Raw genomic sequence first — 16019 nt, forward strand, 5'->3', positions numbered from 1 at the left:
GAGAGAGAGAGAGAGAGAGAGAGGGAGAGAGGGAGAGAGGGAGAGAGGGGTGAGAAAGAGAGTGAGAGAGGGGGGGAGGGATAGAGAGGGGGCGTGAGAGAGAGAAAGAGAGAGTGAGAGAGAGCGACAGGGGGATCAAGAGGGGGAGAGAGGAGGAGTGAGAGCGAGAGAATGAGAGAGAGAGAGATGGAGAAAGAGAGAGGGAGAGAGAGAGAGAGAGAGAGAGAGAGAGAGAGAGAGAGAGAGAGAGAGAGGTTGTTGAGGCATCAGCCGTGTGTCAGATTAGCATCATGTGACATTAACACTAGCGATGCTGCCGGGGCCAAGATTCTGCCTTTCATTGCTGGAACGGAAGATAAGCAAGATCTCACAAAGGGAAACGAGGAGAGAAATTGGGGCTGGCTCTCTTCCACCCCCCACCCACCCCTCACCCCCCCACCAACCCCCCTCAGGCCAACAGACTCTCTTTAAGAAAAAAAAAATACAGGTACTGCACAGCATGATGAAAGGAGGAACAAATAGGACAATATTAATTTCCCGTTGCTCTTAAGAGTGCATTACGGCTTGACTATCACACATCAAGAGAGAGGCTGGATTCAGGCTCTCGTGCTCCAGGCCCTCAAAGCCCCCAGCAGCCGGGGGGTACACACCAGCCACACGTCAATACATTAGCAGCGCTACATCTGCGCGGGTGTTCTCTTGTCTTTCACGTGCTACCTCTTCAGCTTTTTGTTGAATGAACACCAGGCCTCTTGATGGATAGCTGCGATCCATCCATCAGGGCCATCATCACTTCTGGTCAATGAGAGTAGGCCGCTCTTCTTAAAAAAGAAAAGAAAAACCCGCCTCGGTGCAGTGTTGCACGTTGTCCGTTGTGCGGAATGGTCCTTGGAGTAAATTTCATAAGTAGGCAGTGCAAAGCCACAGGAGATGAGTTGCTGTTGTTGTTTAGTCTCAGACTGTCAGGCAGGAAGGCAATAAGGAGGGGTGTGTGTGGCGGGGGCGGGGGGGGGGGGGGGGGGGGGGGGGGGTTCTAAGGTGGCCCCTCCCCTTTCTGGACCCTGCTCCCCGACTCGCTCCGCCTCCCTCCATGGTGGGGGGCATATAGTAGCGTCCCGAATAACAGGAAGTGAGGGGCAGGAAATGGTGTGTTGTCTGCCCACGTTCTCCGGTAGAAGACCGCGACTACGGCCGCTGCACACAGGAATCTGAACTGGCGGGGCTCACAACTTGGCCGCTGTCCATGTGTCTTTATATCGCCACATGGGTCTGGATTTGTTTGTCTTATTTTTCTTTAATCAAACACTGTTCATTTAACGCTTGATGATTTGTAGATTTGGCTTCACGTTGATGAAACAAGTAAAGCACATAAACCTGGGAATCAGTTTCCCTTTAGGAGCAGCTTAGGCGTGAGTAAGCAGTGCTGCGGCCGTGAGAGAGTGCTCGGTGGCTCACACGCACAGGGCCTGCCATCAGAGGGGAGGGGGGTGTACGGAGTTGAGTAATTACACTGGGAGTTGAGCATGTTTTATTGAGTGCGAAAGGGCCACCTCTGACATCCAGCCTCCCAGTCTCCCAAAGGTTTGGCCCAAGGGAGGGGACTGACAGAGCCTCCTCATGGCCTCTTCTCAATGAGCCACTTACATGCCAGCCAAATCAACCTGACCCAAAACCATCAAGGAGAAGAAGAAGAAGAGATGAATTCTCTCGTTTTGTTCAATATTGAAACATTCTGAATCTATTACGTGTTCATTCTGTAGGTAGGGTGTGGGTGACATTGATTTATTTTCCTTTTTTGTCAAGCTGATGTGATCGTTTCTATGGTGACACAGTCCATTGATCTCTTAGGGACAAACGTCGGGTAAGCACCTTTGAGGAATGCTGGACTGGTTAGCATCAGAGCGGGCCAGGTGGGGGAGATCAAGGTCTTTTCAAAGGTATGGGATGAGATGCATTCTCTCAGGGCTGTGTATGCCAACAGCGTTGAGGCCTACTGGTTTCTTTTACATTTAAAACCATCAGCCTTCACATTGAGCCAATGAGACATGGACAGACACGAATGCATTAGTTTGAACCCATGTTTTTGACGTTTCTTACAGCTGTATTCTATGGGGTCGGTTGTTGGTAAGCAGGCTTCCTCCTGTAGGCGCGAACATCCTTCTCTTTGCACCTCGCTTTCATCTCATTCATGTCTTTCACTATCTTTTCACTCTGTCTTTCTGTCTTAGTATCAACTCACACACACACTAACGCACCCACATCATGATTCAAATGTTACACATCTCCTCTCGCTGGGAGGAGTGTCACACGTCACAACATGCTCTCATCTCTGACAATCATTTTGCACATTTCATATTGATGTCAGACGTGTGAATAGTTACGGTTCCATAATATGTGAGTAGTTGTGAGTAATACATAAATACATATATATATACACACTAGGGATCGACCGATACCGATTTTTAAGGGCCGATACGATACCGATATTTTTTCATCAGCCTTAGCCGATACGCCGATATCGATTTTCTTGAGCCGATTTCTTTTTCTTTTTTTTTGAACTTTATTGAACTTCAATATAAAAAACAATATTTAACAAATAGTAAAAACAGGTGAAGTAGAACAAGTAAGAACAAGTAGATGAACAATATTTAACAAATATTAAAAACAGGTGAGGTAGAAGTAAAAAAAAAAAGAAAAAAAAAAGAAAAGAAATCGGCGAAAATCAGCCGCGTATCGGCCGATACCGATACACGTAAAAAACGCGAATATCGGCCGATAATATCGGTCGATCCCTAATACACACACATATATTTATATATAAAGTGTGTATATGTTTGTAAATATGTATATATATATATATATATATATATATATACATGTATGCATTTATTTATATGTATATTTCTATTAAGGGTGTCTATGAGTTTTTATATATATAAACATATATACATAGTGTCTATAATGTAGCAGAACATTTTGGACGTTGTAATTGAAACATTGTTGTGCTCTTTGCCTGTTGTGATGTGGTTTGTGTGGTTAGTTTCCTAGCGTCGACAGCCATGCGTGGGTAGTTACCTAGGTGATCTCAGGCGGGTTTCGCCACAGTGGGGCTCAGATTCAGACAGCCAGACACCATAATGCCAGTCCATCTGTAACCCATAATGACCGTGTGCCACCAGAACGGGTCATTTTGGCTTTCCCTGCCAGTCAGGGACCGAAGGCCTCGCGCATCCCATAACAGCTGACTCCACCGTCAACCTGTGGTGATGACGGACCTCACCTCTCTGCATTTTCTATTCATAGGGGGAAAAGGTGTTTAGACGTTTCGTTTTTTGGCCGAGCGCTGGGTGTCAGTGATGGATGCGTCCCCTGGGCGTGGGGTAGCTGGGGACTGAGGAGGAGGACAGAGTAAGGGTACTCATGGTATCAGGCTCGGACGGAACCACTGGTACCTTCCCCATGGTATGGGACTATGAGACGTTGTATTATAAAAGCTTGTCTGTCTTTAAGTGGAGCCAGCATGGTTTCCCATAGGGTGAGTAATGGGGGAATTATCACCGTTCTTTGTTCTATAAGCCTCAGAACATATGAGTAGAACTTTGGTTTTGGTGAACTAGAATAAGCCGTTTATGTTTGGCAACATAACAGCTTTCTCAACAACGTGTTTTACTGTAGGATCATTTGCCAAAGTTACAGGGTGTCATTCAAAGAAGACATTAATTATATCCAAGACAACCTAGATTGCCACCTTGGGGACCTAACACCGATAATGCTGCACACCAGCGGCTCAATCACAAATTGCTGTTAGCCAGTTTGAAAGGAACCAAAGGATTTTAACCCTTTAGGGTGTCGGATAACATTTATGCATCCAGAACAATACAACTCCGTATTCAGTTTAGCGTTTTGGGAAATTTGAGATTGATGGTTTGATGGGTCTTTTCCATGACTTTTCCATGACTTTCATGATTTGTGTTGTTGAATACATAACTTCTCTAATATGTTATATCAATCTATCTCTGATCGATTGTGCATGCCTAATTCAAAATCGTATTCGAATTGTTGGGCCTTTTTTTCACTTTTGTCTGGATCTGCAAGGCATGCATTGTATATGCCCGTTCCCTCTTTGTAGTTTGAATGATTGGCCTGCACGAGGCAGGTCCTGTTTACACCGCTGCGCTGCCGTTAAGTGAGAAGCTTGGGCTTCCATTGACTCCTGCTGCGGTGGAAGTGCAGCTGGGCAGATAAGAAGACCTCACGGGGCTCCCATCCTCCCTGGATGCGCTGGAGAGAAGGCAACACAGAGCTCTCCCATTCTTTGATGTGCCTTCAGAAACATGAGCGCTGTTATGCTAAGTGTTGTATTAACTCTCTCGGTTTTCTCTCTCTCTCTCTCTCTCTCTCTCTCTCTCTCTCTCTCTCTCTCTCTCTCTCTCTCCTCTCTCTTTCCTCTTCTCTATCCCTGGCTCTTGCTCTTCTACCCAGGTCGTGGTGTGAGCCACTCAAGCGATAGAAAAAGTGTGCGCGAGCGAGAGAGAGAGAGACGGCGAGAGAAGAGTGCTGTACAATGTGCTAGAAGAAGAGCGAGGGCGAGAAGAGAGCTTGGTTGTTTGTTCTGATATTGTCGAGGTGTCGGAGAGAGCGGACAGGACGCAGCCATGGGGAGGAAGAAGATACAGATCACCAGGATCATGGACGAGAGGAACAGGCAGGTCAGTGTTACCACACGCGCGCACACACACACACACACACACACACACACACACACACACACACACACACACACACACACACACACACACACACACACACACACACACACGCACACACACAAAGACACACAAAGACACACGCACACACACAGGCAGGTCAGTTTTAACACATACACACTCACACACTCCCATGCCTTAAAACACAAACACACACACATAAATATACACAAACACAAACAAACACGCACAAACACAGGCCGGTCAGTCTTAACGCACACACACACACACTTGCACATACACGTACACACACACACACACACACACACACACACACACACACACACACACACACACACACACACACACACACAGGCAGGTCAGTGTAAACACACACACACACACTTACACATACACATAGACACACACACACAATCAAATCAAACACACAAACACTCTCAGATCCACAAACACACATAAACACGCACAGGCAGTTCAGTTTATTGTGTGTTGACAAACTACCACCCCTCCACACCCACAGCTATGAACAAACACGCACACCTGCATGTACACACAAATACACACACACACACACACGCGCACACACACAAACAAGAAACTACACCATGGATGTTGGACGTGTTTTTTTTCCACATAATATTTTCCGCAATAAGTTCCACCAATGAAATATTTTTTTTTATAGATTTCAATCTTTTTCAAGCCCATGATTGGCACGCTCTCTCACTCTTATACACTCACACACACACACACACACACACACACACACACACACACACACACACACACACACACACACACACACACACACACACACACACACACACACACACACACACACACATGCAAACAGATAAATGCAAATATTGAAACATTAAGCGTTTCAATCTAAATCAAATAATGATACAAATCGAGACACAATGGACTGAAACAAAAGGCATCAGCCTCTGTTTCCCTCCTCTGGCCCTGTCTCGGGGTGCGAGCGCTGTGAGCAGACGAACCTCGCCGCCAGCTAAACAGGGAGCATGACATTCCAGCGTCAGCGCGTGGAGCTGTATTTACACCCTCTGCTTCCCCCGTTGCCACCCTGCAATTTCCAGCCCGGATAACTTGACTAGGCAGCTAGAGAGCGCCGCGCTGCAGCGGGCGCACGGGAGGGGGGGGGGGGGGCCGGTAGCGTGGGAGTCAGCGGGGCCGCCCTCTCCACACGGCTGGGCCCCTGGCCCCGTGGCACGGCACTGCCGCTGCCCTGGCCTCTGTGCTGCTGGCTCCTCTGTGTGCGTGTGTGTGTGTGAGTGTGTGTGTTTGCAGCTTCTCGGTAGCAATTAGGAGCCGCCGCGGCACCGCGACGCCCTCTCATTTGCAGGGCGGGTCAGCGGGACACACAGCAGCCCTCTTCGGCCTCAGCCCTGCCGGCTTCAGGCCGGCCACAGAGGGGACAGCCGTGGAATGGACCCATGTCTGCCGCCGATAAATATAAACTCAGAGGAACCTATGTACGACACAGCCCGGGTCTGTCTGGAGCGGCCCTGGATCTCTATAGTGGGACGGCCAGCGCCGTGTTTGTTTTTAGATCCCCTAGGCGCCCTTTGAGCGGAGAGCTAAATTGAGATTTCGATTTTGATGAGTAATGCTCAGTGCTTAACTATGCTGTTAAGCATAGAATGAATCTCGTTAAGCACGGGAAAAAAACGCACGAGAAACACTCTTCCATAAGAATCGATGTTATTGCTGCTAAAACAAACAGAACATTACATCCGCGCTCCCCACATAAGGTTGCTAACACAAGGCTCGGTGTTGCTACCATGGTGTAATTGATTACTACCTCATTACCACCATGTCTCTTGCTGTGATTTAACGGTGTTACCAGTCCGCCCAAGTGAGAAACAAAATGGAAACAATGGACCAATCACAATTACGGCTGGTCCTGGGTGGGATCCAAACCAGAGGGTGAGGGGCCAGGGACACTTTACTGCATTCCATGACTGGTGACTGTGTGTGTGTGTGTGTGTGTGTGTGTGTGTGTGTGTGTGTGTGTGTGTGTGTGTGTGTGTGTGTGTGTGTGTGTGTGTGTGTGTGTGTGTGTGTGTGTGTGTGTGTGTGTGTGTGTGTGTGTGTGTGCGCTTGTCTGTGTGTGTGTGTGTGTACGTGCATCGGTGAAGTTACATAAAATCTGGATTGCCTCAGATTGCTTCGGCAATCAGGGCAACCTTTTCAATATTCCACATAAAGCAAACAGAGGGTATTTCTTCTGCCGTTGTTTCTTCGGGAAACAGAATATGCTTAGGGAGACATTGCTTATTAAAAACTCCTCATTGCCAGCGTTGATTTTTAGGGATCTGATTTAAAGTGACGCGCTGTAAGTTTAGTGAGAAAGTTTATCGTTAGAGCACTTCTCCTTCAGAGTGTGTTTAGCTGGCTCAGCAAAAGAATTACTATGACAATAGACCGATGTGCTAAAATAAAGCTTTAGTGTGCTGTGATTCATATGTGTGTATGTGTTCTGTACATGGTATATATATATATATATATATATATATATATAAATATGATATATATCTTTTTTCCACGGGCCATGGAGCCCAGAGTACCGTCTCCCAGGGGTGTTCTCATACCCAAGAGGGGAACACTCATTAGCATACAGGCCCCATTGTCGGGAGACAATTTGAATATTTATCGGCTTCACTCCAGTGCTAGCTAAGCGCATTCATAGTATTAAAATGAAAGAAGGCATTAAGTGTGGTAATTAAATAATGTGGCAGTGGGAGACATTGTGTGGGGACAGCGGGGTCCCCTTACATTATCGCTACAAGTGCTTGGGAAGGGCTGTTAACCTTTCAGGATTTATACTGCCACGCGTGGCATTGGCTGAAAAGGGCTGTAATTGCGCTATCTATCATAACAAATGGATTCTCTTCAGAAGCCCATTGGTGCACAATAGGGACACAGCGCAAAGTTAGTTTGTCGCATTTAGTTCATCGTCAAAAAAGATGGTGCAAGTTTGTTCAGTAATTGCTGCTTGAAAACTGTGGCCGTAATCAATGATATCAATTATGATTTAGTGGTAACAATTATAATAATGGTCAATATCTGCAGGCTGTGTTGGTCTATGGTTGTCCGTCGATGAGCCCAACAGCGGATCACTATTGCAATGAAAAAAGATAGTACCGTGACGCTTATCAGAAGACGTTAGAGAGCCGCACACCACAACCACATCCGCAGTTGTGAAAACTCTGGGAAGATAAATGTGCCGCTGAAGAAACTGTAAAACTCTGCATGCCTCCAGTAGTCCTATTATATTCCACCTTAAGAAAACAAGAAATGATTTACAAAGCGGGCACATTTCCTCCGACGTTTACTTCCCAAACAACCATCCGAATAAAACCCAGGTTGATCAATTTCACAGAAGTAAGAGATCTCCAGACTTCTTTTCTAAAAAATAAATGGCTCTCCATTGTGTCGCCGGACCGACCCGGGGCTGTCGGGCCGCTGAACCGAGCGGGCCCACCGTCGCAGCGTGATTACACCGGGCATGGGGGCTTTGACTAATGAATAGTACAAAATAACATTAGCAGGGCCCATGGCACGCCGCCTCCCTATGAGCGCGTGCAGGGGTCCTTCACCTAGTGAAATGGAAGAATGATGATAGGGGAAGAGAGAGGGTGTACATTAGCCTGGTTATGTTGAGGGGGTGAGGAGGGACCGGGGTGGGGGGAGTTGGAGCTTAGTGAGTGGTGATGTACAGTGACGTCCTTTGGATGCCATTAAGCAGGCTCACTGGGGGTAATTGCCCAAGTCATTAAAAGTTTGATGATTTCGCTGCTGGGTGGAGGGTTGCCTGCCCTTGCTGTGGCTCATTTTGATATTTTTTTTCTTTCTCTCTCTGGCACGTCAAATGCCTATGGGCATAGAGCTCTGCTTGCTCTATCTTACTCTCTCTCTCTCTCTCTCTCTCTCACTCTCACTCTCACTCTCACTCTCACTCTCACTCTCACTCTCTCTCTTTCGCACACGCGCTGTCTCTCTCTGGGGAGCGAAACTGCCGATCCCTCCCATTTTTTTCAGACCTCGCTCATTAGTGAAGTCCTACAAGGCGTCATTATTGACAGGTGGATGGTGTGTTGATAGTAAATGTGCCGAACAGTGAAAATCTGACGTAGAGCTCGCCTCCCTAGACACTCGTCCTGCCTGCCACTCTGTCCCCGCACCGGCGCCGCGACGCTCTCCTCCGTTCAGATCACCCTCAGTGTTATTGATTAGATCCATCGCAAGGCGACATGCCTTCACTATTCTGGGACGCGCCCGCTGCACCCGCTGTAAGACAACTGGCCTACTTTCACCGGGTTGCAAGGTCAGTTCCGCCCAGTGGTCCCTGTCGTCGGCATGGGGCCGTATCCCAGGGCCCCTGCCGTCTCCCTGATAGAGCTGATCCGGGCGGACAGCAGGAGCGGCCCCCGTCTCCTCTCGGGCCCCGGCCCCCGTAACACGGCCGTGGCCCGGCCATGAGCAGGGGGCGGCTGCCACGGGGCCTGGGTCACTCCGCCAGCTGGTGCCAGGCAGGAGTGTGTGTCGGCCCCGGCGCCGCTCTCCGCCACGGGGGCCTTCAGAGCTGACATAAGGAGCCCTCGCGAGGCCCCGGGTCCCCACCCCGACTGAAGGTGTCAGTGACTCATGCCCTGGCATCCATCTCAGTCCCAGATGTCTTGTTTGTCATCCTGGCTCCTCCGCACCCGGGGTTAGACAGTGATAGACCGTGTGAGTGACACCCTGTGTCTGTGTGTGTGTGTGTGTGTGTGTGTGTGTGTGTGTGTGTGAGTGTGTGTCTGTGTGTGTGTGTAGGGGGGGGCGGGGGCTGCCTGTGCATCTTTGTGTATTGTCTGTGTACTTTGTTCACCAATGGTTTACTCTTTCAGAATACGGATCTATCTAGCGTACAGGGCAGGTCATTAGGGGAAATACACAAAAAACACTGTGGCCTTTATTTATTCACATTGAGTCAGCTGTAATGCGTCATGTCATCCCCTTCTTTCATGGTACCGATTAGTAGGGTCAAATGAAATGGTTTCAAAGTAAACTGGAGAAAAGAGACTGTTACAATACCTCAGCCATGTGCGTTATAGGTTGAATGTTTGATCATTATAGTTTCATAACGTTCTTCCTTTGGGCCCATAGAACTAAAGCATAATTGTTACTGTGTTACCTCTCCGTTTTTAGATCCACCAGGTATCATCCCTAATTGTTTATTTGTATTTTTAATCAAAGTTTTGTTTTATCAGTATTTTGATTTATTTATCGCTTCTACATCCGAAACGTTCATATGAATAATCGCGCTGAAAAATACTTTGTTTGAATTTTTTAGAGCTGACGTTGATGGCTGGCATTTTTGCAGAATTTAATTAGCAGCAATTTTAAATTAACATCTCAGTCTCTCACTTGTCAGATATTGAGAAACAGTCACACTTATGACTTTATTCATTTCTAAAAAGTAAGACATAGTCACAAGACAGATGGGTCTTTGTCTTACCGTATAACTGATGTGTAGTTTGTTGCTCAGTGCATACAACAATAAACTTTGGTCTAATACTGAAATGACTCATCAACATCAACAAATGGTTTCAGTGCCTCTGGTTACCTGAGAGATGTTCTTCCTCCAGGGCTGCAACACACAGGGTTGTGATGTGAACCAACGGAAAAGTATTTCTGAAACGACGATGTTGATGTTGAGTCAATGTTGTGGAATAAACACGCTCAAACGTTCATGGCCTTTACATAAAACACTACATGACTTCTGTTATTGTGTTCAAGGTTAGTGCTCTGCATTCAGAAATGCGCTCTCTCCCCCGTTGTATGCAGCTCCAGAGGCTCCTGGGGGGGGGGGGCGGGGTAGAGGCTGCAGGGCGGGGGTGAGATGGGGGTCGTGTGGAGGTGAGGTGGGGGGTCACGGGATGAGTGTCGGTGAGGCGCGGCAGCAGAGGGTGAAATGAAGCGATGGCTGGGTCAGCAGCCCCCGCTCAGGGCTCCCATCCATCCAGGTGGAACAGAGCCCTCCCTCCCATATCTCGCTCCCTCCCAGCCGCCGGCCCCTCGTCCTCCCCCTGCCACTGGGAGGGGACATGGGCCTGGCTTAGCACGCCCGTTCATCTGCTAAAGAGCATACACTTTGTTAATCATTTCCACCCGTACGACACTCACCGCTTGCCGCGTGGTTAAGCCAGCAAACAAATTATGCAAACCTCTAAACACCGCCGGTGTGACAGCTAGACAGGCTCTAGGGTTGGTTATTTACAGTGCCGGAGGCCTAGGTTAACTAGGGTGACGCCGCTCACTCTAACCAGGGGTGGACTGAACGTATTCGTCTGTTTGAACCCATATTTTAACATGCAAGACAAGCAACTGACCCTTATTGCCGTCTAGTTCTATGATGCTGATCGTCACAGTGGATCTACGAATGCTTTTTTTGCAATTTTCCAAAGGAGACCCACAGTTATTCTCTGGTCGGGTCAGGGGAACATGCGCTGTAGCTGTGTTGTTTGTCTCTTTAACACCGTGTCCTTTTCCGAACGCCGTTCTCCTGTTGGTGCGTCAGATGAGATCACCTGGGACCAGGGCACTGAATACATAATGGCAGAAGTAAAGGCTGCCATGTTGGTGTATGTGTATGCGTGTGTGAGTGTGTGTGTGTGTGTGTGTGTGTGTGTGTGTGTGTGTGTGTGTCTGTGTGGAGAGGGCCTGGATAATGGCCCTGTCTAATTACCTGCATAAATGATTTGAAATTCATTTTTCACAGTGTGAGTGACCACCCCATCTGCCTGAATGGTACCATTGATGCTATAGAGCTCATAGAGCTTAGACCGCATTATACTAGTTTCGAAGAGGGGCTAGCCGCGAGCTGTGAACAACTTGAACAAAGCCGGCTCATCTGTTCGACTCTCCTCTTTTAGTAGGTCAGTAAAATGGATGGAGAATAAAGAGACTCATCCTCTCCGTGGCGGTGATCCACATCTCCCGTAGTGGGCTTTAAACGAGACACTACCTCTGGCTGGCCCTTCTTCACATTCATTTGGAGTTTTTCTAAACATCACCTGGAAGCCCATAGCTTGTACATTAGCTGGGGAAAAATGCTCTGCAGTCCTAAACGTGCTTCTTGTTGTTGGTGTTATAGCAAAACATCAGCTCCGAGAGAGTGGCACGGTGCAGAAAGGGCGGTGTAACACAGGGACATGTGTCGGGTAGTCTGAGATGATGACCGCAGAGAGAGAGGGGCGGCAGAGATACTGAAGCCACTCTGCAGTGAGGGCTCGGGTTACGATCAGGAGTGATGCATGACCCGTGCGTCCCATGTGAGGGATCACGTTACAAGGCTGGTGGTTTGGGGCGCACGCAGCCAGGGGCTGAGGTAAATGTATGAGCCCCCATGTTGTGGCCAAAGCTCTGACTCAGCTCGCTCACGGCAGCCTCTCGCCCTGACCTCTGGTCCCATCGCCAGAGACGTTTCAGACACACACACCGGTGTAGTGGGTCGCCTACCGGAGGGCTGCTGTTCCGTGGTGGTTTTCTTATGAAGGGGCCACTGTGATGAAGCCTCTCTCTGACTTAGTCTTGGTGTGTGCATTGTATTCACGGTTCATTCATTTTTATCATGCCTCTGCTGTATCTTGAAAGAGTATGAATGGTTCAACTATAGCTATAATAACATCTGTTGTATTGTATGATTGGTGTGGTACATTTAGTGCAATTGAATCTACAAGGGAACAGATAGATGTGGAGAAGAGCAATGGTCCAGCATCCATACACTGTTATCCTGAAGATATCGACGGTTTCAATCATTTATTCAATAAGTATCCTCTCCATGTCACAGTGTGAGGTTTTGTCTTCCCTCTGCCCCTTCAGGTGACCTTCACGAAGAGGAAGTTTGGCCTGATGAAGAAGGCCTACGAGCTGAGCGTACTATGTGACTGTGAGATAGCCCTCATCATTTTCAACAGCTCTAACAAACTGTTCCAGTACGCCAGCACGGATATGGACAAAGTGTTGCTGAAGTATACCGAATACAACGAGCCCCACGAGAGCAGAACCAACTCGGACATCGTAGAGGTGAGTGTCGGCCCGCCGGTCAAACGTCGTGTTCGTTGTATGCTGCACTTTTCTACGTATTCATCGAGTTACTTCACGTCATTTTGCTGCTTAAGCGTAGAATTGTTTTGACGTGCGAGCAAATCTCAGTTAATGCTTGACGTGGACCAGGGGTCACCAACCCACGTTGATCTGAGGCAATCGGAGATCTCAGCCAAAAAGCCAGAAGAAGTTCAACTTCTTATGCTTAATGCGCTATGACACAAATATCTTAAGATATAAAAAACACGAGAGAGAGAGAGAGAGGACCAACAGCTTCCGTTTGTTCAGATAGAGTGCAGGAGGTCTGCTTTCTCTGATAAGTCCCAAGTCGTCTGGAGTCCGTCAACCACCGTGGAAAAGCTATCTCTGGGCAGGCTCTGCACACAGTTGCTGCGCGACCGCTAAACCCTTCCCTGTTTCCCACCAGATACCGTACCTGCAAAAAAACCACCATAGCTGTATTTCCCCTACTGTTCCTCTGGACTTAGGCCAGACATGTGGGAGAGAACAGGCTTGTTGCTAGAGCAGTTTGTAACAAACTGAGTAGGTTTCTCTTCCGTTGACATGTTGTGAAATCCTCCTGGCGCTCTTCAAACACTCCAAGTCGCTGGGCTTTGTCCCTGCATGCCTGCACATCAGTGTTAGAAGACGCCACTCATTAGGCCACTCTAAAATACTGTGCCAGGCAGATAATGAACAGCCAATGGAAATTATTTGGCGATACATCGTGCTCCAAATGTCTTTTCAGTGACACACTCGAATCCTGTTGCTTGTGGCGCAATGTCTCTCGCTCTGCAGACTAAATGAAAAGCACAACATGGGTCCCTTCACGAAACAACAACCCTCAAATGAACCTGGCCTATTGTTGAGTAATAATAATCACATGTTTACCCTGGACCATGTCCATGGACTACCATGTTATAATTATTATCATCATTATCCTGATTACAAAACATCATTGAGGATAGCAGATTAGCGGGACTGAGTGGTTCGTGGGGGTCTCTTCTAAATCGCTCACTTAAAAGTGTCGGGGCCAGACTCATAAAAAAGAGTTTGGCCGGGCAATCTCTTATTCATGACTCTGCTGTGCTGGTGAATTACTTGCTTGGCAGAGCTGTGAGAGAGTGCAGCTCGGACATCTAGAGAGGCCGCGCAGTCAACCCCCTCCATCAAGGCACTCCTCGGAGGCAGGGCTCACCTGGATTAAAAATACATGGGCCGCACGCCTTGCTCACGTAACAGTGACCATGTGTGTGTCTTCTGTTTTCCTTTTACTCACAGTACTCATGACGAATGTAACGTTACCCTTCTACCGGGAGAAGAGACTTAAAAGTATGATTTTGCTTCGTTCTTGTATGCGTCACCCTACAAATATGAGGCCAAACATGCACTTTCTTGTGCTTTGGGCTCAACCCTTTACCCTACCTGTGCACGTGGGTGTGCGCCCTCACTCCCAGGAACACAGAACATTCTGTACCGACCGTGAGGGACGCACCAGGGAAGGGTGGGACATACCTAGGGAGTCTGAGGACAAACGCCAGCGAGATGTTGACTTCCCTCTCTGCCCCTCTGGCCGCTCTCAAGGAGGCTGCCCTCTGCTGCACTAAAGCCAGGACAATGTCTCGTTGTCCCTGCTCACTCACTGGGCCGGCATCTGTGCAGATACGCAGCGCACATCGCCTCCCTCCAGCCTTGCTGGCTGTGTGGCTTCAGAAGTGAAGAAGCAGAGCAGAAGTAACCAACCTCATCCAGGCAAGGTCCAATTCAGTGTAGGCACAGTATTTGCCACAGACCCTCACAAACACACACAAACCCTCATGCACACACACACACACACACACACACACACACACACACACACACACACACACACACACACACACACACACACACACACACACACACACACACACACACACACGTTTTTACTTGACTGGGGTGCAGCACTATAACCAATGTTAGTGAGCTGGTAGCTCTTTGTATTTATTGGTCCACTCTTGGCAATGGTATCGCATGAAACAATTGCAGTACTGAACATATAGAAAAACATTGGTGTGTAAAACCAATGCCCTAACCCGCCGAGGAACCGTGGTCTTGATATGGAATGAAGGGCAACTAATGGCATATGATGGGATCCCCTTGGTTCTCTCCCCCTCTATCCCCTCTCTTCTCTCCTCTCCCGATCCACCCCTCAATCTCGCTCTCCTTCCTATCCCTCTCTCTCTCCTCTCTCTCTCTCCCCTCTTACTCCCCTCTCTCTTTCTCTTTCTCTCTCTCACGCTCTCTCTCTCCTCACTCTCTCTCTAAACCCTCTCTCTCTCTCACTCTCGCTCTCGCTCTCGCTCTCTCTCTCTCTCTCTCCCTCTTTATCTGTTGAAATGGGCCTCACATGGTCACACTTACTATGGACACTTATCTCAATTAATGTAAATTGAATTAAACCAATAATCTACATGCAAACAATCATGTGCTCGTTTCCCTTGACAAAGCAAAGAAGCAAGCGAGCATTCGGGCCATATCCTTCAGGAAGCAGGCCGTTGATATTCCTTGTGAGCAACCCAGAATCAAAGGTCACATTCTTGCTCAGTAGTACCATCTGTAGATAGAGGCCCAGGCCATGCAGTCTGTGAGAACACGCTCTGTTTTCCACAGATGGATGCGTGCCCGGGCCACAGTCTGATAAGACAGCCGGGCTCTCTGGGCCTTCTGAAGGGGCAGCATAGAACTGGATGATAGGGAGAATCTTGCGATGATAAATGACATGAGATGCAATTAAAGCGAAGATGTAATCAAACTAATTCCTATTTAAGAGTTGGTGCTGCATCCTAGGTATAGTGCAGGGTATTCTGGTGGCTAAGCAGTCTGACTCCCAGCCTAAGGGTACCAGGTTCAATCCCCCCTTTCCATAGCCTGCCTTTAGATTCTTGAGCTTTAGATGCCTCACCCTACATGCTCTTGTTTTGTACAGATTGTACAGACCTCACAGGAACATACTTTGAGATGGTCAGAGACAAGAGAGACGCACAAACACACACACACACACACACACACACACACACACACACACACACACACACACACACACACACACACACACACACACACACACACACACACACACACACACACACACACACACACACACACACACACACACACTCTGCCTAGTTTTATTATTGA

General features: G+C 48.1%; 1 protein-coding gene across 5 annotated transcripts in view; it reads left to right on the forward strand.

Annotated features, from left to right (window-relative positions):
- The window catches only part of mef2aa (myocyte enhancer factor 2aa), a 54995-nt gene that overhangs the window by 11658 nt on the left and 27318 nt on the right, over positions 1–16019 (forward strand). For all 5 annotated transcript variants that reach the window (XM_060061243.1, XM_060061245.1, XM_060061241.1 and 2 more), the window contains exons 3-4: positions 4483–4709; positions 12615–12818. In XM_060061243.1, coding sequence (XP_059917226.1) covers positions 4656–4709; positions 12615–12818 — 258 coding nt within the window. In that variant the 5' untranslated portion in view covers positions 4483–4655. The remainder of the gene's footprint in view (positions 1–4482; positions 4710–12614; positions 12819–16019) is intronic.

Source organism: Gadus macrocephalus, chromosome 9 (genome assembly GCF_031168955.1).
Source record: "Gadus macrocephalus chromosome 9, ASM3116895v1".
Lineage (NCBI taxonomy): Eukaryota > Metazoa > Chordata > Actinopteri > Gadiformes > Gadidae > Gadus > Gadus macrocephalus.